This window comes from Sebastes umbrosus, chromosome 10 (assembly GCF_015220745.1).
Source record: "Sebastes umbrosus isolate fSebUmb1 chromosome 10, fSebUmb1.pri, whole genome shotgun sequence".
Taxonomy (NCBI): domain Eukaryota; kingdom Metazoa; phylum Chordata; class Actinopteri; order Perciformes; family Sebastidae; genus Sebastes; species Sebastes umbrosus.
In genome coordinates this window covers 30,910,139-30,937,695 of record NC_051278.1, presented here as the reverse complement: position 1 = coordinate 30,937,695, position 27,557 = coordinate 30,910,139, and the positions used below count along the sequence as shown (strand labels likewise).

At 42.6% G+C, this 27,557-nt stretch overlaps 1 protein-coding gene across 1 annotated transcript in view; it reads left to right on the top strand.

The window, feature by feature from the left end:
• Positions 1-27,557, top strand: part of sdccag8 (SHH signaling and ciliogenesis regulator sdccag8) — a 73,160-nt gene that overhangs the window by 4,219 nt on the left and 41,384 nt on the right. Inside the window, exons 6-13 of the mRNA XM_037783311.1 lie at positions 1,328-1,399; positions 2,719-2,783; positions 3,603-3,803; positions 4,885-5,023; positions 5,199-5,351; positions 6,968-7,102; positions 8,840-8,956; positions 10,361-10,503. Of these exons, the coding sequence (XP_037639239.1) occupies positions 1,328-1,399; positions 2,719-2,783; positions 3,603-3,803; positions 4,885-5,023; positions 5,199-5,351; positions 6,968-7,102; positions 8,840-8,956; positions 10,361-10,503 (1,025 nt within the window). The remainder of the gene's footprint in view (positions 1-1,327; positions 1,400-2,718; positions 2,784-3,602; positions 3,804-4,884; positions 5,024-5,198; positions 5,352-6,967; positions 7,103-8,839; positions 8,957-10,360; positions 10,504-27,557) is intronic.

Here is a 27,557-nt window from a genome sequence, read left to right as displayed (position 1 = left end):
ATGAAATGCTGAGATAAATGCCAACTGTATATATTTAAAAAAAAAATTGACTTGCACCCCTCAAAATCAAGAAATCACCCGAGAAGCTTTGGCGACCCCTAGTGGGGGTTGGGACCCCCAGGTTGGGAACCAGTGCTTTTCATTACTCTGCAGAAATTCAGCATAGTTGTAGATATCAGTTATTTTCAGGAAAAGTCAGGTAAGTTGTAACATCCAGCATGCATTGATTTCCGATTAGAGGGAGTTTTAAACTAACACTATACAGTAGAAGTGTTAACAGACTTACAGTGCATCCGGAAAGTATTCACAGCGCCTCACTTTTACCACATTTTGTTATGTTACAGCCTTATTCCAAAATGGATTCAATTCATTTTTTTCCTCAAAATTCTACACACAATACCCCATAATGACAAAGTGAAACAAGTTTGTTTAACATTTTTGCAAATTTATTAAAAATGAAGAACGAAAATATAACATGTACATAAGTATTCACAGCCTTTGCTCAATACTTTGTTGAAGCACCTTTGGCAGCAATTACAGCCTCAAGTCTTTTTGAGTATGATGCTACAAGCTTGGCACACCTATTTTTGGGCAGTTTCTCCCATTCTTCTTTGCAGGACCTCTCAAGCTCCATCAGGTTGGATGGGGAGCGTCGGTGCACAGCCATTTTCGGATCTCTCCAGAGATGTTCAATCGGGTTCAAGTCTGGGCTGTGGCTGGGCTCTGGCTGGGCCACTCAAGGACATTCACAGAGTTGTCCCTAAGCCACTCCTGCGTTGTCTTGGCTGTGTGCTTAGTGTCGTTGTCCTGTTGGAAGATGAACCTTTGCCCCAGTCTGAGGTCCTGAGCGCTCTGGAGCAGGTTTTCATCAAGGATGTCTCTGTACATTGCTGCATTCATCTTTCCCTCGATCCTGACTAGTCTCCCAGTTCCTGCCGCTGAAAAACATCCCCACAGCATGATGCTGCCACCACCATGCTTCACTGTAGGGATGGTATTGGTAGCTCAATTTTGAGTGTCATGGCAAAGGCTGTGAATACTTATGTACATGTGATTTTTCGTTTTTTATTTTTAATAAATTTGCAAAAATTAAAAAAAAACTTTTTTCACGTTATCATTATGGGGTATTGTGTGTAGAACTTTGAGGACAAAAATGAATTGAATCCATTTTGGAATAAGGCACTAACATAACAAAATGTGGAAAAAGTGAAGCGCTGTGAATACTTTCCGGATGCACTGTAAGCTCAGGATGACACTAGCATTTTTTCAAATGAATGATCACCTTGGGTAAAGTGTCTCATCATCCGCCCTGATGTGTTTTCTTCAGGTGAATGAGAGTATGGCAGCCAACAGCCACAGCATGCTGCAGAGAGCAGAACTCACATGGAAAAATGAGCTGGTAGGGATGATGGATCTGCTTTCTCCTCTCCTCCAGTTACTGTTCAGTTCTTCTTCTCCATCTCCAACCCACATGGTCCTCAGCATGTCATAGAATTTCTGCAATATAACAGTATTTTCTATTGTGTATTCCAGACAAGAAATTTTGGGCTAATTCTCTGAGGACATAACTTTCAAATAATATATATGGTTCCAAAGTGTATTTCCAACTTGTTTTGTGCACTCATTTGTAATCTGTCCACACTGAATGTTAGGGCTGTGTATCGGCAAGATTCTGGCTGTACGATACATATTATGATACAGTGGTAACGATTCAATATATTGCGATACTGTAAGCAAGGCGATATATTGTGATTTTTTTTTAACTAAAATTTAGGAATACTATTTATTGTATAAAGAACACACCAGAAGTACACTATTTTAGAATAGGCAAAAATAACACTTTTACACAGCATGCAAAAAACTACATGAGATCACCATAAAGTGGGCATATCTGTAAAGGGGAGACTCGTGGGTACCTCCAGAACCCATTTTCATTCACATATCTGGAGGTCAGAGGTCAACACACACCTGTGAAAATCGCCATGCTAGTTTTTCCTCACCAAAAGTTAACCTAACTTTGGAGCGTTATTGAGCCTCCTTCACTTTGTAAAACAAAATGTAACATATAAATACATAGATATAAATTGAGTGAATTGTTATTCATGATTAAAATAATAAATCGTACACCAACAACTTGGTAAAATAAATCTTCAAAATGAACTTGAATTACAATTCAGGTGTAAACCTTTTTAATGCAGCAACAAATTGGTCAAAACATAAACAGGAATTAAAAATCCAGTATGTAATGCCCCATTGTCACGAATAACTGATCCAGCTATTTGAGTCAGTATCGGCCCGATGTCAGATCCGCTTTTGGTATCGGTGCATCCCTAAATGGATTCATAGGTTTTCTAGTTTCATATGATGCCATTACCTTCGCTCTTGCTTTAAAACTGATGCCGCTACAACCTCCAAAAGATCGAATAGCGGCCCGGCCCGACAACAGGCCATCCGATTTTTAAGGGGTTAATTAAAAATCGATACAGTGTTTTGGAGAATCACTGGAGCAACACATCGTATCTCTTTACTCATGTGTATCGATATTTTCTTACACTCATACTGAATTTATATTTGTTCTAACTCAAACATACAGTTGTAATGGAAAGTTGTGGCAAAATCATAATGGCATCCCGTCCTGTTTAATTCCATCCATTGATTCAGTGGATAGAATTATCCAAGTTAGATATGTATAGTTCTGAAAATGTTTGTGTTCATCAGGAACAATTGAAAGTGATCTACCAGGCCCAGATGGAAAGCTTAGAGGCTCAGGTCATCTCCCTCAGGTCAGTATACTACATATATATTATACTATACTACTATATATATATATATACTATAAAGTATACATACATACGTATACCGATCAGCCATAACATTATGACAGCACGGGCACCCTGACCGGTCTGCGGCTAAGTAGCCCCATACGCAACAAACTGCGATGCACTGTGTGTTCTGACACCTTTCTATCAGAACCAGCATTAACTTTTTCAGCAATTTGAGCTCCAGTAGTTCTTCTATTGGATCGGACAACACGGGCCAGCCTTCGCTCCCCACGTGGGTCAATGAGCCTCGGGTCTGACCCTGTCGCCGGTTCACCGGTTTTCATTCCTTGGACCACTTTTGGTAGGTCTGACCACTGCAGAACGGGAACATCCCACAAGAGCTGCAGTTCTGAAGATGCTCTGACCCAGTCGTCTTGCCAGCACTATTTGGCCCTTGTCAAAGTCGCTCACATCCTTAAGCTGGCCCATTTTTTCTGCTTCCAACACAAAGTTCAATGTTCAAAATGTTCACTTGCTGTCTAATATATCCCCCCCTCCCACTGCCAGCTACCATTGTAACGAGATAATCAATGTTATTCACTTCACCTGGCTGTCAGTAGTCCTAATGTTGTGGCTGATCGGTGTATATAGTATAGTATACAGTGTAACCAGTTACTATGGCTTTTTCTTTCTTTTTTTTATATTGGTTAAGCCTTAAAAGGCTTTCTCTCTCTCTCTCTCTCTCTCTCTCTCTCTCTCTCTCTCTTTCTCTCTCTCTCTCTCTCTCCGTTTCTCCATTTCTCCATTTCTCCATATCGCATCTTTTGCTTCCGTCTTCAGGAAGGATCTGTCGGTCAGTCAGAAGGAGTGTGAGGAGGTGAAGGTTCGTCTGAGACACCGGGAGAAACAGGCTGCAGATGCACTGAGGGCTGATGGAGCTCCCCGGGTGGCAGGATTGTGTCTGAAGTGTGCACAGCACGAAGCTGTGTTGGCTGGGACTCACACCAATCTGCATGTCCAGGCTATTGACAGGCTCACAAAGTCAGTGGTCACGTACGCACACACACACGCACACAAATACAGACGTACAGCTCTTCATACTCCGTAGTTTAAGGTTTAAGTATCATTATGCATTGATTTACCTTATCGTACCTGACAGATTTTTTTGTTGATATGATAGGTCTTATGTGTCTGAGATTTTTATGATCAGCTCTTTTAATTAGTTATTGCATGTGCATAGCAAAAAAGGAAACAACTAGGGCTGTCAATCGATTAAAATAGTGAATCGCAAATTAATCGTACATTTTTTATCTGTTCAAAATGTACCTTAAAGGTAGATTTAGCAAGTATTTAATACTCTTATCAACATAGGAGTGGACAAATATGCTGCTTTATGCAAATGTATGTATATATTTATTATTGGAAATCAATTAACAACACAAAACAATGACAAATATTGTTCAAAAACCCTCACAGGTACTGCATTTAGCATTAAAATATGCTCAAATCATAACATGGCAAACTGCAGCCCAAAAGGCAACAACAGCTGTCAGTGTGTCAGTGGGCATGTCTTTAGGCATGTCTAATAATGTAACACAGTTGTAATCAGTTAAATATATGTTTATTTAATTTAGTATAATATGTATTTGTTTTTACTGTATTTATTGATAACGTATTCATTTATCCTTCTTCAATCTCTATGAGAGAGCATGTCTGTAAAGGGGAGACTCGTGGGTACCCATAGAACCCCTTTTCATTCACATATCTGGAGGTCAGAGGTCAAGGTACCCCTTTGAAAATAACCATGCCAGTTTTTCCTCGACAAAATTAACGATGCTTGGTACTAATGGATTCTTGAGGTTTTTCTAGTTTCATAGATGCCAGTATCTACACTCTACCTTTAAAACTGAACGTGCTATAACCTCAGAAGTTGCAGGTTGCATTAATGTGTTAAAACAATTTAGTGGTGTTAAAACAAATTTGCGTTAACGCGTTATTGTGTAAATATTGACAGCCCTAGAAACAACATAAACAACAAAAAAAAAGAGATACAAAAACAATTTCCCCCTTATGTTCTTTTTTTAATGCTGGTTGTGCATTTTCTTTTCAATACATTTTTTAGGGAGCGTGATGAGTTACTGGTGGCTCTGCGTGCCGTGCGGGCCAGTCAGCAGGAGGCACAGCAGAGAGAGTGGTCAGCCTGTCTCCAAGTCAAACAGGCTGTGGAGATGGCGGAAGAAGCAAATCTGTACAAAGCCAGGGTCAGAGAAACACACAGTGTATTTACACACTTCCCCAGCTGTGTTAGCTCAAACTGCATTGTTGATTTGTAAAGCTCATTCACTCAGCTAAAAGATTCCTTCCAAGTTGTCCTCTTCCTACTGTGTAGGTTTGTTACCTCTGGCAAACCCTCTGTACGTGTTTGTATGCATGCAGGTGGAGGTGCAGTGTGAGCAGCTGTCCAGGGAGCTGCTTCGACAGAGGGAACAACTAGAACGAGAAGCACAGGCCTCGCAGGAGAGACTGGCTGAGGCCAAAGAAGAGGGCAGAGCTGAGGCTCGCAAACACAGAGAGGAGCTGGCACACACAGTAAATCTTACTTATTCACTTTTTGTGTGTATAGAGAACTATTGTATATGTAAGTAGTTCCAATCCACAGGTCTGGTTGCTTTGAAATGTTGAACTATACCTGAATGTTAACGCACAAACTAAAAATCACACCTCCTGCTTCTATGATGATTAACAACCACCAGAAGGAAATATTTCATATCTTAGGCAAAAGAATGACATTTAAAGGGGACCTGTTATGCTTTTGTTCTTTTTCCCCTTTCGTTTAGTGTGTTACAGTGGAAACCGCTTAAAGTGATCACGGTTACAGTGATCAACCGCTTATATGGAATTTAAAGCTCGGGACAGAATCATTCCTATACAAATGCTGTTTAAATAATTTGCCTATAGTAATCAAGTAGTCCGCTTACAGTGTTCATTTGGGAACTTTTCATACATGACAACATATCGAAAAATATTTTAAAACTATGTTGGACTAACGTTAATTTAATTTTTGTTTTGTTTTTTACTTTACCCCCTTGATACTTTGTCTCGCGGACCGCCTGCTTTCCGGCTGGATACCTGTGCTGATTGATGTCATACCGTGAAAAAAAAATGTTTTTCTCTGAATAAAAAAACAAATGTGCACGGGGAAAGCACCTGTGGGTGAAGCGGCCCATGTCAAATGGATCGATAATGCCTCATCACGTAACGCCCCCAAAGTGCGACTTTGTCGATCCTCAACTGGCTCTGCAGCACACATGCAGACCGGCGGCCGTCTCCCTCCCCGCCGCTACTGAGTGAGAGAACGAGGACCCCCGGCAAAGGGGCGCCGTTCAGCCTGCACACTCGCGCTGCAGAGCCGGCCAAAACTGGCAATGCCTTGCCCTCGGTGAGGGAACAGGCAGAAGAATTGTCAGCCAGCCAGTAAATAGCGAAGCGGTCCGTTTCATTACTTTGTATTCATGTAATAAATATACAAATATCAATTAGATGATAATCTGCATGAGAAATGATGCACTACAACGAAAAATTGGTTGTAATAATCATCCGTTTTAGTGATCAATTTGACCTGGACAGACAGGATCACTGTAAGTGGTTTTCACTGTAGTTATTTTGTGCATGTAAAAGGTTTGCAAAGTTACAAAGCCCAAAGTCCAGGACAAAGGGAGTTCCACTCCCCCACAGAAACACTGCTCCTGAACTGAAACGCCTTCATTGAAGTCCTGCCTTTTCTTCCGTAACGTGGTGATGTCACCAAGTAACACATTTGCATAATGGCTAGTTTGGCACGCCCTCAAACAAAGCTAGTTAGAGCGGAGCTGGAGCGGAGTCCAAAGGGTTCGGTCGGCAGCTGACCTAATCAGTGCAGACTGGGCTTTTCGGGAGGAGGGAGGGAAAAGTAGAAACCCAAAATACAAGTATGCACCCTGAAAATAAGCATAATAGGTCCTCTTTAATGATTTTCTATTTGATTGAATTGATTGAATACGAATCACAAAATACGTAACATTTGTTGCACTTAACTGTTGGGGGGGTCCATGTATTGTGGCAGTTCTTATTTAAGCTCCTAAAGTTGCTGTAAAGAGCCAACACTGACATTGTTATTTTTCTATATGCCAATGGAAGACTTGTGTGTGTGTGTGTGTGTGTTTTAGGTGTCCATCCTCTCCCAGCGTGTTGCTGAGTTGGAGGGACAGCTAGACAGAGCTCAGAGAGACAAGAGCTCACTGACCAATCAGCTGGAAGATACTCTTCGCAAACTTACCAGTCAGGAACAAGACAATACCAAGGTAAGGTACATCGTGTGCCTTGTGCAAGAAAACCTTAAAGGGTAACTTCTGTATTTTTCAGCCCTATTTTTCCACGTTTTTGTGTCTAAGTGACTAAAAGTGACAACAATTACTGAAATTGGTCCAGTATTGAGGGAAAGCACTGCAGACGGCATATGGCGCTACTGGGGCAAGCTGGCACCGCCATTTACGTCCACTAAAAGTGCTTGTTTTTGCCATGACTGGCTCTGATTGTTATTATAAGTGTCTGACAACATTATGGAAAGAGTCTCGCTCTAGGAGAAATCTCGTTCTGAAATGTGGCGAGGCGGCGTGTTGCCGGAAGACAATGGTGGAATAGTGGAATACATCCACGGTGGAAACGTGAGTGCCAGCCGGGCAGAGTTTGTTGTGTCGGAGAACAGAAAGCGTAACTTAGTGTTATCTAAAGATTTTCAGTGTCACAGCTGAATATTTAGATGATTTCCACAATGTGGATGAGGTCTTTTTTTTTATGGCCGCCCGTATTTATTAGAGCCAGAGCATACGGATATTCAGATTTCACAACAAGACTTTGACACAATAACAAACAGACATGATAAAGTGAAAGGTAAGAAAAAGGTTTTATTTCTCTGTAGGGTCCTTTCCTAAATGTTGTCAGACACAATCTAAGCCTGTCAGTGGCAAAAACAAGCACTTTTAGTGGACGTAACGTTACATTGACACTGCTCACTTACCCTTGCAGCTCGTTACCCTTTCATCCAGGATGATTGTGTTGTTACTTATTGGTGCTTGCACTTGCACTTTTGCTGCTAAAACAGCACCTGAAAAAGACATCTATACCTTTGAAGGAACAGAAGTAAAGAACACTCCTGATGCTCAGATGAAGGCTGCACTGTCTACATGTAATGCCTTTGTTAATCCACTGGGTGGCAGCAAAGGTTTATCTATTTCAGTATTTATTTTCGGTTGTTGGGAGGGTAAATTCAGCACGAGTTTATAAATACGTTTCAGGTAAGGTAAATAACCAAGCCTCATTTGAAGGTGCTTTGTTCGTGTATTAATCAGGTTGTATTGCAAATGTACGGGTATATATATTCATGCAAATTGTATAAATCAATAACAAAATTGCCTTGTGGACTGCAAGGTTTTGCTTAAACTGAAAGACTCGGGTTCAAGCGTTGCATGTCAGCAAATATTCACCCTGCTGAAGTGTCTTGAAGACACTGAATACCAACTGTAGTTTTTCTCTATAGATGACCCTGAGCTCTGTCTGTGTTGGATTAGGTCAGAAGAGAAAACACATTTTCAGTGTCACATTTTTACATCATTATACAAAGTGTTTTTGACCGCAAATATTAATATATATTATTAGTAATAAATGATTATGATAAAAATGATAGTAGCACATGGTGTAGCAATTTTAAACGTAAAGAATAATAAACGTATTAATTCCATAATGTGATTTTATTCACTTATATGGGTATTTTCGGGGAAGGTGGGGGGGGTGGTATGTTAAACTCTTAGCCAAACAGATCAGTATTATAATATTCTGTATTTAGATCAGTGAGATTTAGCTTGGAAGAAAACGACTCATAGCACGGCAGGGTCCGATGATTCAACCAAAGGACCTTCCTAGATAAGGAAAGGGCAAGATGATAAAATAAAAAAAACTGGCAAATGATGAAGGAATGGACAGGAAGTAATATTTGTTAATCAAAGGACTGGCTGTTTGTAATCAGTCCGTGTCATCTCTAGGTGTGTGTGGATCTGCGATATCAGCTCAGCCAGGCCCAACTGAAGAAAGAGGAGGCAGAGAGAGAGCTCCGAGAGCTCAACACCAAGACCAGCAGACAGATGGAAAAGGCTGCACAGGTACGTCTTCATTCAACCCACTGATTAGTTTAGATTTATTAAATTAATTTGATTACTTTGTTCAGTAGTTTTAAAGTCAGCCAATGACCAGTTTGTTTAGTCGATAATTTAGTAAGCAGTCACCAGTTTTTGAAGGTGTACTGAGTTGTAGGAAGCAAAATCAAGAGCCTCTTAAATATTTGTCAATCAATTAAAATATTTAATCGCATGATTGTTCATAGTTAATCGTGATTAATCGCAAATTAATTACACATTTATTTTTTTTATCTGTTCTAAATGTACCTTAAAGGGAGATTTATCAACATGGGAGTGGGCAAATATGCTTCTCTATGCAAATGTATGTATATATTTATTATTGAAAATCAATTATCAACACAAAACAATGACAAATATTGTCCAGAAACCCTCACAGGTACTGCATTTAGCATAAAAAATATGCTCAAATCATAACATGGCAAACTGCAGCCCAACAGGCAACAACAGCTGTCAGTGTGTCAGTGTGCTGACTTGACTACGACTTGTCCCCAAACTACATGTGATTATCATAAAGTGGGCATGTCTGTAAAGGGGAGACTTGTGGGTACCCATAGAACACATTTTCATTCACATATCTTGAGGTCAGAGGTCAAGGGACCCCTTTGAAAATGACCATGCCAGTTTTTCCTCCCCAAAATTTAGCGTAAGTTTGGAGCGTTATTTAGCCTCCTTTGCGAGTATGACATGTATGTCGTAAGACACGTTAAAGTGGCTGCTTGTTTTCCTCCGGTCTGTGAAATCTTGCAGATGCCGTTAGGAGCACCGGAGGACACAGAGGCACATGATTTTTTTTAGGTTACCCGTTTCATGTAATACTGTCAGGATATAGTGACCGTTTTATAAAAATAACTTTTTTTAATCATATTTGCTCCAATCTCGCCTACTACAGCTTAAATGTGTTAAAACAAATTTACGTTAACGCCTTATTATCGCTTTAACTTTGACATCCCTAATAAATATAAATATACATTTTAAAAAAAAATCAATAAATGTATATATGGCACACACAGTATATATTTATTGATTTTCTTTTTTTTAATTCAGAGTGTAATAACTTTATTTTAACTTCCAACATTTTCCCAAATCAGTCTAATAAAAATAAATGTATGCAGTGCAAGAGAAGCCCTCCACAGGGCTTGTTAAATAGAATGCCTCATAGAAAATATGAAGTGCCCCGATATTTCAAAATACAATTTTATTTATGGAATACAGCTATTTAGAATTTTAAACGATCAAATCATTTCCTTCCTCTCAACCTTTGGGTTGAGGTTGTAATCAGCCTTAAGTGTTTTGTTTGTCTGAGGACATAAGGTGGGTTGTTGTGAAAGATTTTCCTCTTCCCTCTCTCCTTCCATCTCTGCGGGACAGGAAGTGGAAAGGCTGAGCTCAGAGCTGGTTGGCTGTCGGCAGCACCTGGAGGCGGTCCAAAAGGACGGGAGCCAATGGCAGGCCGAAGCCCTGAGCCTAGCAGAACAGCTGGCAAATGCCCAGCGCCAACTGCACCTCACCAGGTAGTACCTAATCCTATTATACATGCCACCACACTCACACACACACACACACACACACACACACGCACACTCTCTCACACACACACACACACACACACACACACACACACACACACACACACAGCACTCCCCTCTGCCCAGCTCCTGCCCAGCTCAGCCCAGTCCAGTCCAGTTCAGACCAGCACACCAACTGTACCGCACCAGGTAACAGCTAATCCTATTATACAAACCACACACACACAAACACACATGCGCGCCGCTGTGCCATGGTCCCGGTACCAACTGGACCTCACCAGGTCACCTCTAATCCTGTTAAGCATGCCACAACATAATGCAACACACACACACGTATATATATACACACACACAAACACACTGCCCACTCTGTGCCACCAGGCCAGTGCCCAGCCCAGCAACAGCTCCAGCAGAGCCAAAATGGCGCCTGAGCCTTTCTTCTGTCCCTGGCGCACACACACACACACACACACACACACAGACAGAGAAAAGTGCGGCCGATGGTCACTGGACAGCCTGGCCTCAGTGCCACCTGCCAGTTGCCCTGCACCCATTCTCACAACGGGCACTACCGGCTCTCCTCCCTCTTACCTCCATCTTCTCTCTTTCTATTTCTGCATCTTTCTAGCCCATTTTTCACTGCATCACTTCCTCTTTTATTCTTTAACCATCCCACCCATCTATACATTCATCCATCTACCTTTTCTACCTGCAGCTCTTTTGTCTTCACGTCCTTAGCCGCCATACCTTTTATACTTTAAATAATTCCTTTTTGCTTTTCTACTCATCTTCTTTCTCTCCCATTATTCTCTCATCCTCTCCGGCATTCCTCCCTTCTCCTTTCCTTCCATCCGTCCCTCCTGTCATCCGCTGGCTGCTGTTCCCCTTCCACACCATCCACTGCCAGGGCCATGCCAGCCCATGCCAGCCGCCCAGGGCACTCTCTCACCCCCGCTGCCCACAGCCGAGGTGTCTGAGATGGGCACAGATGTGGCGGTGGTGCCCTGTGGTGCTGGAGGCTGCGGGGATGCAAGTTTGTGTAATCTATGAGTGTGTGTCTGTGAGTGTATTTGTGTTTATGTGCCTGTCATCTTGGTGGTGTGTGTGTGTGTGTGTGTGTGTCCACCGCAGCTCCCGGCTTGATCTGTGTTTAAGTGTGTTTGTCTGTCAGCTGGCCAGCGCTAACACACTGCCCGCATGGCGGGCTGTCGTGTGTTTAAGGGATGAGGCAAGGTGTGTGTGTGTGTGTGTGTGCGTGTGCGTGTATTTTGCAGCCAGCTGTGGAGAATGACATGCATATTGATGTGGCAACATGATGACTTTGACCTGTACTAGAGGAGCCACTGGACTAAACCATTTTACTGCCACCGCGTGTGTGGGTGTATGTGCATGAGAGAGTTTATAGTTTTATCTGTCCGCAGATGCATACTAGATGTTTGACAGCTGTTGACTTGGCTGAGCATGTAGCCATTCAAATTCAATTTTGGTCATTAGCAGTGAAAGCCACTTCTGATACTGATTTAATACGGCTATTTCTTTTTTCCTCCAGTAGTGCATGACAAAGCATATTCACGTTCGGTATCACACAATTACATTTAAAGTCATGGTTAAAACTAGAGCTTGTTCTACACAGGTATAACAGTGACGAATTAATACATGTGTTGATGATGTTAAATAGCATGTACTGTACGGGAACATGTTATAAAGACCTACATGTCTGTGTGAGAGCCTCAAATATTGTCACAGGATTGAAGATCACAAAAAATCTGCAGGACTACATTTATTACGGAAATAATTTTGCTTGAAGCTTGGTTTGTATTTAGTTATATGAACCCAAGACACACATTTTTAGTGTATTACCAAGTGTCCGAAGCTGTTCTTTTAAATGTTGTGAAGTACATACGTATATACGATCAGTGCTGCTCAATCAAAATGGTATGTTGTCATACTCTGTTATGACTTAAACTACAAAACAACACAAATTAAATTTACACCTACAGCCAGCTGGACACATTTTGTTGCACTATTAGCCCAAAACCAAAGTGAATCATCCAGTTTGACAAACTGTCACATGTCATAAATAGAGCTGTCAATCGATGGTAATCGATAGAAAATATTTAATCACAAATTAATGGCACTTTTTTTATCTGTTCAAAATGTACCTTACAGAGAAATTTGTCAGGTATTTAATACCTGTGGGTAAATATGCTGCTTTATGCAACTGTGTGTGTATATATGTTTTATTGAAAATCAATTAACACAAAACATTGACAAATATTGTCCAGAAACCCTCACAGGTACTGCATTTAGCATAAAAAAATATGCTCAAATCATAACATGGCAAACTCAAACCCAACAGGCATCAACAGCTGTCAGTGTGTCAGTGTGCTGACTTGACTATGACTCGACCCAAACTGAATGTGATTATCATAAAGTGGGCATGTCTGTAAAGGGGAGACTCGTGGGTACCCATAGAACCCATTTTCATTCACATATCTTGAGGTCAGAGGTCAAGGGACTGCTTTGAAAATGGCCATGCCAGTTTTTCTTCGCCAAAATTTAGCTAAGTTTTCTTTTACCTAGTATGACATGGTTGGTACCAATGGATTCTGTAGGTTTTATATTTTCATATAATACCATTATCTTCACTCTGGCTTTAAAAGTGAGCCTGCTACACTACTAAAATCACAATTTGCGTTAACGCGCTATCACGTTAACTTTGACAGCTCTAGTCATAAATGTTACTTCTGTGCTCTATTATAGTATTTCTGTAATCCTGAACATTCACACCTGCCATTGTAGAGAAGAGCGAGACACAACAATAGTTCAAATATGGGTATAACGGCGTACACTTTATTTTAAGACATTCAGAATTGGGTGAGCAATTACAAACAGATTGAGGGAGAAGTTCAAACCCAGCTTACCTGCTCAGCTCCGCACACCTGACCAATCGATCATGCTTGAAGCAGGAATGAGTGGCGGTGTCAGATTACTTACTTACTTAGTCCTTGTTGTGCCTGGTGGCACATAGGGCAAGGACTAAGGATCTCCATTCATCTCTGTTGCTTGCTTTCTTCTCAATTCTGTTCCAGCTGAATCCTGTCGTCTTCATTTCTCCTTCGATGGTTCGCCTCCAAGTTGTTTTGGGACTCCATCTTTTGCGTTTTCCCTCTGGTGCCCAACGAAATGCCACTTTTGTCATGTCATCAGATGGTTTCCTTAATACATGTCCTAGCCATCTCCATCTTCTTCTTATCAATATTGTTTCCATGTCCAAGCACCCTGTCGTTTTGTGTAGTTCATGGTTTGTAATCTTCCTAGGCCAGAATATCCTCATGATCTTTCTGAAGCGGGTATTGTGAAAACTGGAAAGCTTGCCTATGTCTCTTTCAGTCATTCTCCAGCACTCAGCACCATATAGAAGGACAGATAGTACATAGCTGTTGAATAACTGTATAACTGCGGTGTCAGATAGTTACAGAAATTGTTGGACGCAGCTTCCCACTTCTGACGAAAGATGTGGGCAGAGGGGAATTTAGACGATATTCAACCATCTGACAATGAGCACTTTGGTTGTAGCCTGCTGACGCCTTCAAATACATAATACACATACAAATTACTTTTTTTTAGCTTAAAGGGCCCTGACACACTAAGCCGACGGTCGGCCGTCGGACAGTTTGGGTCGGTGAGCGTCCCATCAGCCTAGTTTTTGCTGTGTACCGCACCGTCGGCTCTCGTCTGCCCGTGTCTGAGTTTTTTTGGCCGATTCAGCACATTGAATCGCCAGCTGAGCTCATCGGTGAGAGAAATCACTCTGATTGACTGTTCAGCTTAAACGAATCAGTGCACGAGAAGAGAAACGGAAGTGAGGAAAGCAGGCCAACGAGTCAAGTCGAGAGGAAAAAACACAGATTTCATCTTCATCTCACCTGATCATTCCAGTAAATATTTTTCACAACAACATGGCCGTCTGGAATGAAGCTAAGTGGTGAGTGAGAGTGGTGTGAAAATGGTCGCTAAACGCCGCTTTGTTTTATGCACGTATCATAACAACGGCTTGTATATCCACCATCCTCGGTCTTCCGGTTTCCCTTTTTGAATGATGAATACAGACTACCACCACCTGCTGGTGTGGAGAGTTATTTCATCTCACGCAGGCGCAGAACGTACGTGCTAACTGGCCGTCGGCTGTAGTCATTGTGGTGTGCTCAAGTGCAACTTTTTTGGCCAAGTCAAAGACGACTTGAGGCGACGAAACTAGTGGCCTTCGTCGCCGCTAGTTCTTTGATGTCGGGTTGGTGTGTCCGGGTCTTTACAGTTCCTGCAGGTCATCATTGTGTCACGTTTGATGTTATGCTCATCATTACGCTTAGCACTGTGAATACCAAGACAGGAGCTCAGGAGCAAAAGTTCTGCTGAGGACACACTGAGGATTTTAGTTTCTATTCTCATCACTCACAGTTAAGCTGTCCAGCAGGCTTGTTCTCCCAAACTGGCTGTTTTCTTAGAAGCCCATAAAGTCTTTCCATCCATCCATTGATCCATCCATGTCTGTTGATACAACATCAGAGTTTTTAAAGACGGGGTTGCAAAGTATCTTTGAGATACCTGCAGGTGAAGGACGGAATCTAACAAAACAGGAAAACAGGAATGTTTTGGAGCAGCGTAGAAAGCATGCATCAAACGCAGATACGCATACACACACACACAAATCCACATATCACGTACACACCTGCTGAGGTTTGGTCACAGCCTTTGTCTGTCCTCAGGACCTGTTTTTTTTTTTTTTTCCTTTTTAGTTTTCCCTTTTTTCCCTCACTTGTCATGTCTTTTTTTTCTCATGCTGTTCCAAACTAAACAAATAAACCCCAAGCGGTCGTCCCCCTCTCTCTACCTCTGTCTCTTTCTGTCTGTCTGTGGGCCTTCTGGGGTTATGCAGAACTCCATGTAGTTCATTCGTAGTCATGCCTCTGTTTGTCCTCTCTTGTTGTTCACGACAGAGCCGTGCACAAGTCTTTGTAGCTGCGGTGGGCTGGTTTGTGCGACAGTGTTTGTGTGAGAGTAAGAGTGTGAGATTCACAGTAGCGGGGCTGGAAGGCATTTGTACGACCAGCCTTGGAAGGCAGCTCTTTGATTCTCTCCCTGCAACTTGCTTGCTCCCCTCTTTCATTCTGTCCTCCTCCTCGTGGCCCAAATGATCACAGCCCGTCTTCAAACAGGGGACATGAAGCACAGACAGCCTCTGTTTGATTACTGATAGCCCTACCTTCCTTTCTGATAAACACATACGTATGCACACACACACAGACACACACACACGCATATTTGTTTGTACAACTGCATGCCTGTAAATGTGCACACTGATACGCACATCAGTCGAATCCACATGCCTGTACACACAGACTCACACACACAGATGCATGCACGCATCCGGGGGTCCCACGGCGGCTGGTGCGCTGCGCTGCGCTCCAGGATTGGATCATCAGCCAGCTGTGAGTTGGACAGCCCAGGATCTGTCCTAATCCCCGCCACTCTGTTCACATCGCCTCACACACACACACACACAAACACACTCCAGTCCCAGCCCCAGCCCAGCAGAGGGCTTTACTAAGTTTGTTTTGTTTGTTTGCTCCTGTCTTTCTTCACTTTTTCTTTCTTTTCTTCTTTCCTTGTCTCCATCCGGCCTCGTCTCTCCCTGTGTTGTGATCACAGATCCCAAAGGCCACAATGAAAACTGCCCAGCATAACTTCTGTTTCAGCACACGCCAGATAGGCATGAATGTGGATAGTTGTGTGTTTGCACGCGTTATTGTATCCGTGGTTGTTGAGACCTGTTTGCCTGCTTTGTGCTTTGGACGAGTCGAAAGTCTGCGAGGCCCCAAATCTTCCCCCCAGTTTTGTTATCCCCATGAAATCAAGCATCAATGTTCATGAGGGTGCTTGCTTGGAGCTGTAGATGGACGTGGAGCTGAAATAACTTCAGTGAATAAGTTTACTTGCTGTCACTTTCTCACCTAGAACTTGTGACTATGGATTCCTGGGTCAGGAAAAGTCTGGTCATGGCTATTCATATAATTTGATCTGCGGCTGTTTATCATGAAAAGAAAGGAGCAGAGCTTTCAGCTAAAAATCTCCTGGTAGAAGCGGTGTCACGATTTTTGATTCTAAATCAAAATTCTAAATTGAAACAAGCTTTTGATTTTGACCTTCGAAATCATAAGCTGGATCTGCAATTGTCCCAGTATTTTTTGGCTGGACTGCAGAGGGCCAGCCCCACAACGTAAGAAGTTAAACGATTGGTTGGCCGAGTGTTGGAGTTTCCTCATTGGCCGTTGCTCTTTCAAAATAAAAATGTGGGGAACAGTCGTTTATGCAAATGAGCCGACGCGTCCGGCTCGCGAAACTTGGATCAAGCTGTCAAACTAGGTGATCTAGTTCTAGCATAAAACAAGATTCAGCAGTGGCATCGCCTATTTCTCGCTTAAAAGCGTCCCCTAGTGTCCTCGTCAGACCAGGTGGATATACGCCGCTGGATTTAACATTATAGACATGTACACTGATTATTTGTATAACAATTTAGCCACAAATTCACAGACTGACTCAACACCGTCCAGCCATATACTCTGTTTTGACTGAGTCTTGTTTTTTCTTTCCACCCCCGCCTACTTGCGAGCATCTGAAGAAAAAAAAAAACCCACAACACTTCAAAGTTGTCACAGCGTATCTGCATTTTTCGAGACACCATATCCACTGCCGGAGTCGGAGATGACGGAGAATCAACAGAGCTGGAAAATCCGTTTCCCTCCTGAAGTCACCGGTGTGGCGCCCCAGCGTGCCCGACCGCCCAGTGCTTTGGCGGCACTCACTCACCTGCTTGTTGTTTCAGCTGCTGCTGTTCTTGGTGTGTCTTGGGTTTCTCCAGCCTGAACTGATCTAGTGTCTCTTTTTAGTTTTTGTGTTTAACAGTTTGTTCCCAGTTGACTGATGAAATAAGTCATTGTCATTACATTTTGAATAAATAATTTAAATTTGACCACATGGCCTTAGATTGGTACATTCCCCCCAAAATATGGTGTTTATATCACACTTGAAACCATGCAGCCATCTTTTTAAAGAAGAATTTGAAAATTTAAATGTCAGGGCATAACACCAGTGATCTGTTGATCTTTACGAATCAAGACTCCATAGTCTAACAATGGCATAGCCGTCAGTGCTGAAAAAAAAAAGGAAAATCAAATCAAATCTTGACCTTTTAACCTGCATCTTGACAGAAGGTCATGGAGTGACCTGCAGTGGCTTCAATCTAAGAACTTGCTGGTGGACACCAGCGGTGGAGGAAGCTGTGAGCTGAAGAAGGCCTTTTGGGCTTGGTTAGCTCAGGGCACTGAAGCTTTTGTGGCCTTTGAAGCAAAACCTGAAGTGTGGAAGGAGCGCGGGGAGGCAACGGAGAACAAAGACCGTTAGATGACTCAGGAAACACTGGTTGCACATTTTCATTTAGGTGCACCAGCACATAATTTAGGTGAACCCAAAAAAATGTCCCCGCGCATTTTGCCGCCGCAATAGTGCTTTTTAAGTGTTTTATCAGTTCCCATAGGCCTACACTATGGATGTCACAATACTAGGAAGTTAGTAGTCGATAACAATACCAGTGAAATTCCATGATTCTTGATACCAATTTGATACCACAGTAAAAAACAACAGTAAAATAAGAAATCCCATGTACTTCAGCCAACCTCCTTTATTACCGTTTGCATTCTGGTTTTTGTTAGGAAGTTAAATGGGTCCTATTTCCCTCTCTATTATCCATTTTCTATTGCTGTTAAAACATCTCCTTCAAACAACTGGATTTATTCAAGTTTCTCGCCAAAACTATTACTTTTTTTACTGAAACCTGAACGAGTCATAAGGTAAATCAATGGCACCTCCCGTAGCTATCGATACCGATGCTCTACCGATTTCAACATGGATTTGTTGTTCACAGTGTAGCATTATCGGGGGAAAAAATAGGATGCATCTACTGGACACGTCGATAGTGAGTTTACTGCGTCCCAAACAGTCTACCTACGGTTCCGTCAGGTATCAACATCTTTACATATTACGTTGATACAAGAGTAGCGTAGCGTAATCTGTGCGTTGTGAGTGTGTGGTCGAGTGACGAGAGAGAGATGCGCTCAGAGCAGATCAGCTGTTTGGTGATCATCGAAGCAGAGAAGAAATTATACGGTAAAGTTGTCTCGTGTACAGCAGTGTCACACGCACACGCACACACACACACACACACACACACACACACACACACACACACACACACACACACACACACACACACACACCTTTTGCCCTCCCCATTGTGAAATCAATCTGGCGCCTCTGATCAGTATTAGGCATTTTACGGGGACCGGGGAGACAGGTGGTGGGGCAGTTACCTCTGCCGATGATGTCGGTCTGGGCTGGGCCGTTCAGGACTGGGGAGACAGGTGTAACGGGCATCGCAGCATTTTTCTTGATAGTTCTCTTCATTTTGAATTACCGGTATGTTTTATGGTTGTGATGTCACTCTAGGAGGAGTACAAGGCGAGGCAAATTTGTGATATTGGGCTATATAAATATAATTGACATGACTATTATTAGGTGGTAGTAACACTTTGAGGAACTCTTGAACCTACCTGGGGTGGAGAAGTCTGGAGAATAAGGGACAGCTTTGCCCATCTCTCTGGCGGAGATCATTAAAGCCCAGCAGCGGCAAGGTTGGGGAGCTTAGACACCTCTACTCCTGCAAATTGCAAGAAGCCAGTTGAGGCGGTATAGGCATGTGATCAAGATGCCTCCCTGTGGAGGTATTCAGGGTCATGTCCAGCTGGGCACCAGGGCAAATCTAGAGCATGTTTGAGGGATTATATGTCCCACCTGTCCTGAAGAGTTGAGGTGTCAGAGGTGCAACCACTACTGAGTAAAAATGGAGCCAACTCTTATAGAAAATGTTACGAGATGAGGGATAATGTACATTCATCAATCTTGACAAAAGCAGAAGGTGAAAAAGACAGGCAAGCAGGTAGAGGAGCTAGAAGGGGAGACAGAAAAGCGTGTTCTGTGTTTTAAGGCCTCGTTCTCCTTTCTGTGACCCTGAAATCAGAAGGCGGATGCTGAGAGGCGGATAGATAAAAATCTCCAGACCCACCGCTGCGACTCTTATACACAAAGTTCCCCAAACTCTATTAAATATGTCACGCTGCTGCTCTCTCTCTCTCTCCCTCTACCTAAACCTAGTTCTGTCCTCTTTTTTTCCCCCTACCCTCAGTTGTAGATCGTGATAGCGAGGTCTGGAAAGGCGGCGAACAGAACTGCGTGTGTGTGTGAGGGCGGAGAAGTGTAAATGAGGAAGGTGAGGCAGCAGATGCCGCGTCCCGCCAGAGGCTCGCTTTGAGCAGCGAGTGAAATCTGGGCGCGACAAAACTGCTGCAAACCAACTCGGCGGGAGGCCCTTGTCCAATCACGGCCCGGAATAAAAGGGCCGGGGCGCCACGCGGGCTGCAGTCGCTCAGGAGAGGCGGGGGCCGTAATGAACCTTCAAGCGCTGCCAGCGAGCGCACACACACACACACACACACACTTGAGCACAGCATCTTTCTTTCTACCTGGCATTAACAGTGCCTAACCACTGTCACCACACACATGCACACACACACAACCTCTACAGCAACTGTGTGCGTGACTGTGTGTGTTGACTCGTTTGCGAGCGTGCGATTAGTCTGCGCGCGCACGCCTTTGTGCGAATGTTAAGTGTTGATACCTTCGGGCTACACCTGTGTCTATGAAGTTTGATGTGTGTGTCTCTGTGTGACAGCAGCGGGGCAGTGCCAGGTATGCGGCTCGCTGTGTGTTTGCGTGCATTTGCGTGTGTGTTTGCGTGTGTGTGTGCTTGTCTGGTCGGCAGCCATGTTGTTGGGTAGCAGATGGCACCATGGTTGGCAGGGGAGGGGCTGCTTAGCACAACTAATCAGACAGTTACGGATAGGGCAGCTGGGAGGGCCGTTGGCCAGCCGTGTGTGTGTGTGTGTGTGTGTGTGTGTGTGTGTGTGTGTGTGCATGTGTGTGTGTGTGTGTGTGTGTGTGTGTGTGTGTGTGTGTGTGTGTGTGTGTGTGTGTGTGTGTGTGTGTGTGTGTGTGTGTGTGTGTGTGCGTATCAGAGAGTGCCATGATGTTGACAGTGGTGGGCCCGTTGGCCTGGTGACGAGACCTTGCCGCGTTCTTCTCTCCTCGCTGTCGGAGTGCCCTCTCTGCCATCCTGCCTTCTCACCTCTCTCTCTCTTGCACTCTCGTCGTCTCCCTCGCTCAATCTGTTGAGACCTACTTAGTCTTTTATCTTTCTTGCAGCTTCTTTGACTCTTCCATCTCCTTTTGTCTTTCTGTCACACTGTCTCACTCCGCTACATCATTCTTTCTCTGGTCTTTCATTTTAAGTTCATCTGTGTTCATTTACTTGATGTGTCGGCAAAATGGAAGTCGTTTTAATACAGTTTAAAAATGCGGACTCTTGAGCAGGAACATTTCTTATATCCTTAAACCTTAAACTTATCTTCTTTTCATCACCTTGTGTGTCATCACCTTTCAATGTTGCACACACATTGACACTGATGAAAAAAGGTCTGTTGTGTGTATGATGCTTAAAAAAACAAAGGACAACACAATAAAGCCACAGACTTATTCTGCTGCAACCCTTGATCCAAACAAATGTTCCCTCTCATTGTTTACACCCCCCTGCATATGAATCCCGTCTTCCACTATCACTTCCACCCTATGGTAGTGTGTCTAGTGTTGCAGAAAGTACATGTGGCATAAGACATCTGAAAGATAGGTCTAAATCAGGGCCGTCGAAGATAACGCCATAATAACGTGTGAATGCAAATTTGTTTTAACGCCACTAATTTCTTTAACGCATTAACGCAACTTGTGATTTCAGAGGTTGCAGCGGACTCAGTTTTTAAGCTAGAGTGAAGGTACTGGCACCATATGAAACTGGACAACCTATTGGTACCAACCATGTCATGCTGGCTTGTCATGAAGGAGGCTAAATAGCGCTTCAAACTTATGCTAAATTCTGGTGAGGAAAAAACTGTCATGGCCATTTTCAAAGGGGTCCCTTGACCTCTGACCTCAAGATATGTGAATGTAAATGGGTTCTATGGGTACCCACGAGTCTCCCCTTTACAGACATGCCCACTTCATGATAATCACATGCAGTTTTGGGGCAAGTCATAGTCAAGTCAGCACACTGACACACTGACAGCTGTTGTTGCCTGTTGGGCTGCAGTTTGCCATGTTATGATTTGAGCATATTGTTTTATGCTAAATGCAGTACCTGTGAGGATTTCTGGACAATATTTGTCATTGTTTTGTGTTGATAATTGATTTCCAATAATAAATGTATGTATACATTTGTATAAAGCAGCATATTTGCCCACTCCCATGTTGATAAGAGTATTACAAATTTGACAAATCTCCCTTTAAGGTACATTTTGAACAGATAAAAAATATGCTATTAATTTGTGATTAATTGCGATTAAGTATGGACAATCATGCGATTAATCATTAAATATTTGAATTGATTGACAGCCCTGCTCGTTGTCAATGCCGTGACTCTTGTAGCCAATGCAGCTGCGTAGCTTCTCCAATTGACCTTCAGCACTAAGCATTGTATGCAACATCAGTACTTTCTACCAAGAGGTTCATGATTTCTGAAAAAAGACCAAAATTTCAAATTCTTACTTCAGTTTGAGTGCTAGGATTACATTTGATATTAATTTAATCCGACTAGATTATTATCACCACTATTCCCACATGCAGGCCAAGTATTAAAAGTAGATAGCTGCTAGGAGACAAGTTTACTTTATCTCGCCACTTTTTTGCAGAAGATAAATGAGCCCCTGTAAGCATGCCTCGCTAACTCTAACTCTGGAATTGCATGAACTCATTTGCGCTAGAAATATCATAAAGGTCAAGATGTAGATGCTATAAATTCAGCAGTGGAAAATCCCCCCACGATAAGTACCAGAATTATTAAGAAGAGCTGTAATCTGTCCATCCTGCGGGGCTGGGAATGGATAGAATAGACAGATCGCTGACTGGGAGACCTCAGGCAAGATGGAGGCAAATCTGTCGGCTACAACTGTTGTCACCCCAGCCAAGTGTGCCCTGGGACACTGGCCTACATACAGACACTACTGCTGGAGGACAGAGAACCAACCAGCCCTCCGCCATCCATCCACCATCCACTCTTCACCTCACTTATGCTCATCTTTTCTTGCCTCTCATGGAGTAAAAAGCCACCGCTTCAAAATGATACCTGATGGTTTTGGAATATCTTGAAATCCAACTGGAAAGTGTTCAGGAATACCTGTGTGTTTGTTGAAAGTTTAGTTTAGCATCAGTTTCATTTTAGAGGACTGCGCTGCTTGTTAGTGTATTGTGAGTATGGCGTGTCATATGGATCTTATGCATCCTAAATGAACTGTGAATCTGTGTGTGTATCAGTCAGTCATCTGGTCAACCTTGTGCCTCCACACCCCCCTGCTGTGAGAGTGGCACCATCAGTGACTCTACACTGTGCCCGCTGCCCAGTAGGCACAGCTTTCATCCAACATGACAGAACCTCTCTCTGCGCTTCCTTTCCCCTCATTCCTCTCTTTTACCTCTGTCACTCCCTTTGTCCTGATTGATCGAAGCTTTCATCTTTCCATCCTCTTCATGTTTGTCCTTCATATAGCTGCTCTTTTTTTTTCTTTCTCTTGCCTTCAATCCATCCCTTTCTTTCCGTCACCCTTTGTGGGCACAGCAGTGCCAAGCAGTGCCTCGTAGGTAGCAGGGCAATGCCCCATCAGCAGATTGTATCGGGACGTGATCACAAAGACAGGAGCAAGAGATAATAGGGAGGAGGATAAGATAGGTTCAAAGCATAGACCGTATATAAGAAGTGGACGTTGTCACCGTGACGTCATCCATTGGTTTGTGGACTGCCGCTTTTAAAGGTCCAGTGTGTAGGATCTGGCGGTATCTAGCGGTGAGGTGAGGAGATTGCATCCAACTGAAGCCTCTCTCGTGTGCCAAGCGTGTTGGAGAGCTATACGGTGGCCGACGCGAAGGTCCTCTTTAGAGCCATTTGGAGCAGAGCCAGTGCTTAGAGTGTGTGTGTGTATGTGGAAAGTGAGTGGTGAAGCAAGAGAGAGAGAGAACGAGTAACGTTATCGACTCCGGCCCAAGCAGGAAAAGTCAACAGAGTTTGGTTTTTCCATTCCGGGCTACTGTAGAAACATGGTGGAGCAACATGGCGCACTCCGTGGAGAGGACCCGCTCTCTATGTAGATATAAATGGCTCATTCTAAAGTAACAAAAACACAAACATTCTTATTATCAGGTGATTATACACTAAAGAAAACATACTTATTAATATTACATTCCATTTCTGCCAATGGATCCCCCTTAATTGTCACACATTGGTCCTTTAAGCCTCGAGTTTGGCATTTTGTTGGTCGCCATCTTGGTATTTGTCTGTCGCCATGCTGTTTTTTTGGAACCAGACATGACACAAGAGGGTGGAGCTAAGTACAACCGAACTCTGAATAAGACATTTTCAGGCGACAACAATGTTACAATTAACTTTCATGATCTGAGAACACACTGTGAAAGAGTTAAAGTTCTAAGACGAAAACACGGACAACTCCCAGACCGGACAACGGTGTGGTAGCGACCTGTCAATCACAAGATAGCCCCGCCCTAAAGCATCCCCTGCTTTATGGTCTATCTGACTCTAAATGGGACCATAATTTACTAAACTTTACTGTATTGAAGAAGACTTGAAACTAGTGATTGAGACCATAAACTCATGTTTACAATGTTTACTGAGGTAATAAATCAAGTGACAAGCAGGCTCATTTTCTCATAGACTTCTATACTATCAGACTTCTTTTTGCAACCAGAGGAGTCGCCCCCTGCTGGCTATTAGAAAGAATGCAAGTTTAAGGCTCTTCAGCATTGGCTTCTCTTTTCAGAACCGGAGGTTGCCCGCTGGTTCAAAGTGGTAGCTGAGTGGATGATACAGAAGGAGAAATACTGGAAGGGGAGAGAGTGGCGATGAGTTAAGGAGGGTGTTGTATAATGGGAGAAGAAAATAATACTTTATTTAAATTAGGGCTGTCAATCGATTAAAATATTTAATCGCGATTAATCGCATGATTGTCCTTAGTTGATCACAAATAAACCGCACATTTTTTATCTGTTCAAAATGTACCTTAAAAGGAGATTTGTCAAGTATTTAATACTCTTATCACCATGGGAGTGGATAAATATGATGCTGTATGTATATATTTATTATTGGAAATCAATTAACAACACAAAACAATGACAAATATTGTCCAGAAACCCTCACAGGTACTGCATTTAGCATAAAAAATATGCTCAAATCATAACATGGTAAACTGCAGCCCAACAGGCAACACCAGCTGTCAGTGTGTCAGTGTGCTGACTTGACTATGACTTGCCCCAAACTGCATGTGATTATCATAAAGTGGGCATGTCTATAAAGGGGAGACTCGTGGGTACCCATAGAACCCATTTACATTGACATATCTGGAGGTCAGAGGTCAGGTTGGAGCGTTATTTAACATCCTTTGCGACAAGCTATTATGACATGGTTGGTACCAAAGGTTTCCTCAGGTTTTCCTAGTTTCATATGATGCCAGTATCTTCTCTGAGCACACTACAACCTAAAAATCACAAGTTGCGTTAATGCGTTAAAGAAATGAGTGGCGGTAAAGCAAATTTGCATTATTATGGCGTTAACTTTGAAAGCCCTATTTAAAATCAATCAAAGTTGCTCCATTGGCCCAAGTTACATTGAGGTTGTATGTATGACATCTGAAAAAAACCTCCAAGAAAATAAATAATTGCAGACAGAGATCAGTATTTTTTTAATGGTTGACATATACATGCATTCTCATATAATACATTGAAATAAGAATGAATGTTGATTGTGTTTTGTTTATGGTGTAAAGATCACCGTAAGAAGTCCTAAAATGAAAGGCAATCCACATAGGTTGTGATTTTTTTTTTTTTTTTTATATATAAAAAATATTTTCAAAGAGATGAACATACTTCAAAAGGTGTTGCTGCATTGCCATCTACAGCTTTTGTTTATATCCATGCACATGGTGAAAATGCGAAAAAGCTATATTTATGCATACCGATGCGCTCCTCGTTCCAAACAAAGTGCTGTGTGCACCAGGTTGAAAGACACATTTACACGACCCTGACGGTAGCGCTGTTCAGTGCAGTCTGTTAGTGAGGAGATATAAGCAAAGACACAGGCGATTAAGAAGGGAGAGGATGACACTCAGGCTGGAAATGGAAAGAAGGGCAAATAGATAAAGGTAGATGAGAATGAAAGAGAAGAGGACATATGGAAGTTGTGGGGAGAGGAGGAGCGTACATAGGAAGTTTAAATGTAGAGAGAAGTGGGTGGATGGCACAGAGGAGGCAAAGGGGAGCAGAGGAAAAAAAGCAGCGAGGCTGGCGTTGGGTGTGTATATGAAGGCAGCACCGGATGGGCACAGGCCCCCCTACAGTTCCATCTCCAGCCCCAGTCCCCCCCACTGAGTTTAAAAAAGCCTCTCTTTGTTTTCCACCTCAATGGCCGCCTCTCCCTCACTAGGCATGTGATCTAATGGCCCAGGAGCGAGGGGAGGAGAGGAGTTTGCAGAGGGTGAAGGAAGTAAGAGGATAATAGAAGAAGATTACTTGGTTGGGTAATGAGAGAGAGATGTTACTTCCTGCCAGTTGCCCTCAAGCTTCTAACCGGGGTGCGACGGGGGTGAGGGGCGTTTGAACGACACCAGGTATGTCTCAGGTGTGAAGTGAATTCCAACACAGGTGGAATGGAGCTCACACCGGAGAGATCGCTCCATGTGGCACACACTTTTAGTTTGGACACCTTTCTCTCTCTCACTGCTCTGTGTAGCTTTCCTCATCTGAAACTTTCTCTGTCATCTCTCATTTTCTTTTGTCTTTAAGAATATTTATGAGCATTGCGATTAGAAATGTAGATTGTAAACATGATAACTTTTTTCTCTTATTTGGTTATTTTTTTCTTCTCTTATCCTACATTTATAACAAGTAGGTTTGTCAAAGTTAACGCGATAATACCGCGTTAACGCAAATTAGTTTAAACGCTACTAAATACTTTAACAGGTTTTGTGTATTTTATTGATTTCCAATAATAAATATATACATACTAGGGCTGTCAATTGATTAAAATATTTAATCACGATTAATTGCAAATTAATCACACATTTTTTATCTGTTCTAAATGTACCTTAAAGGGAGATGTGTATTTATACATAATATAAGCATTTTTTATGCTAAATGCAGTACCTGTGAGGGTTTCTGGACAATATTTGTCATTGTTTTGTGTTATTAATTGATTTCCAATAATAAATATAGACATACATTTGCATAAAGCAAGCATATTTGCCCACTCCCATGTTGATAAGAGTATTAAAATCTCCCTTTAAGGTACATTTTGAACAGATAAAAAATGTGCGATTAACTTGCGATTAATCATGATTAACTATGGACAATCATGGGAATAATCGCAATTAAATATTTTAATCAATTGACAGCCCTAATAACAATATATTTAACATTAAGTAAGCGAATGTACAACGAGCTGGTCATTGTTGTGAAATAAACCCGACAGGGCGATGCGAGACCTTCGCATCGCCCTGTCGGGTTTATTTCGCAACAATGACCGGCTCGCTATACATTGTCCCGCTTATTACACGGCTGCTTAAATCAATAATTTGACACAAAAATGGTCCTGCCAGAGTCCGACATCAGAACTGCGCCCATAACAACGGTCTGTTATGCATAGCAACCGTCTGCTATTAAGAAATAACAGACCGTAGACCGCTGTGATAGACCAATCAGAATTGAGTGTTCAATAAAGCCGTGTAATAATATAATATAACATGTATTATTCACCTCAT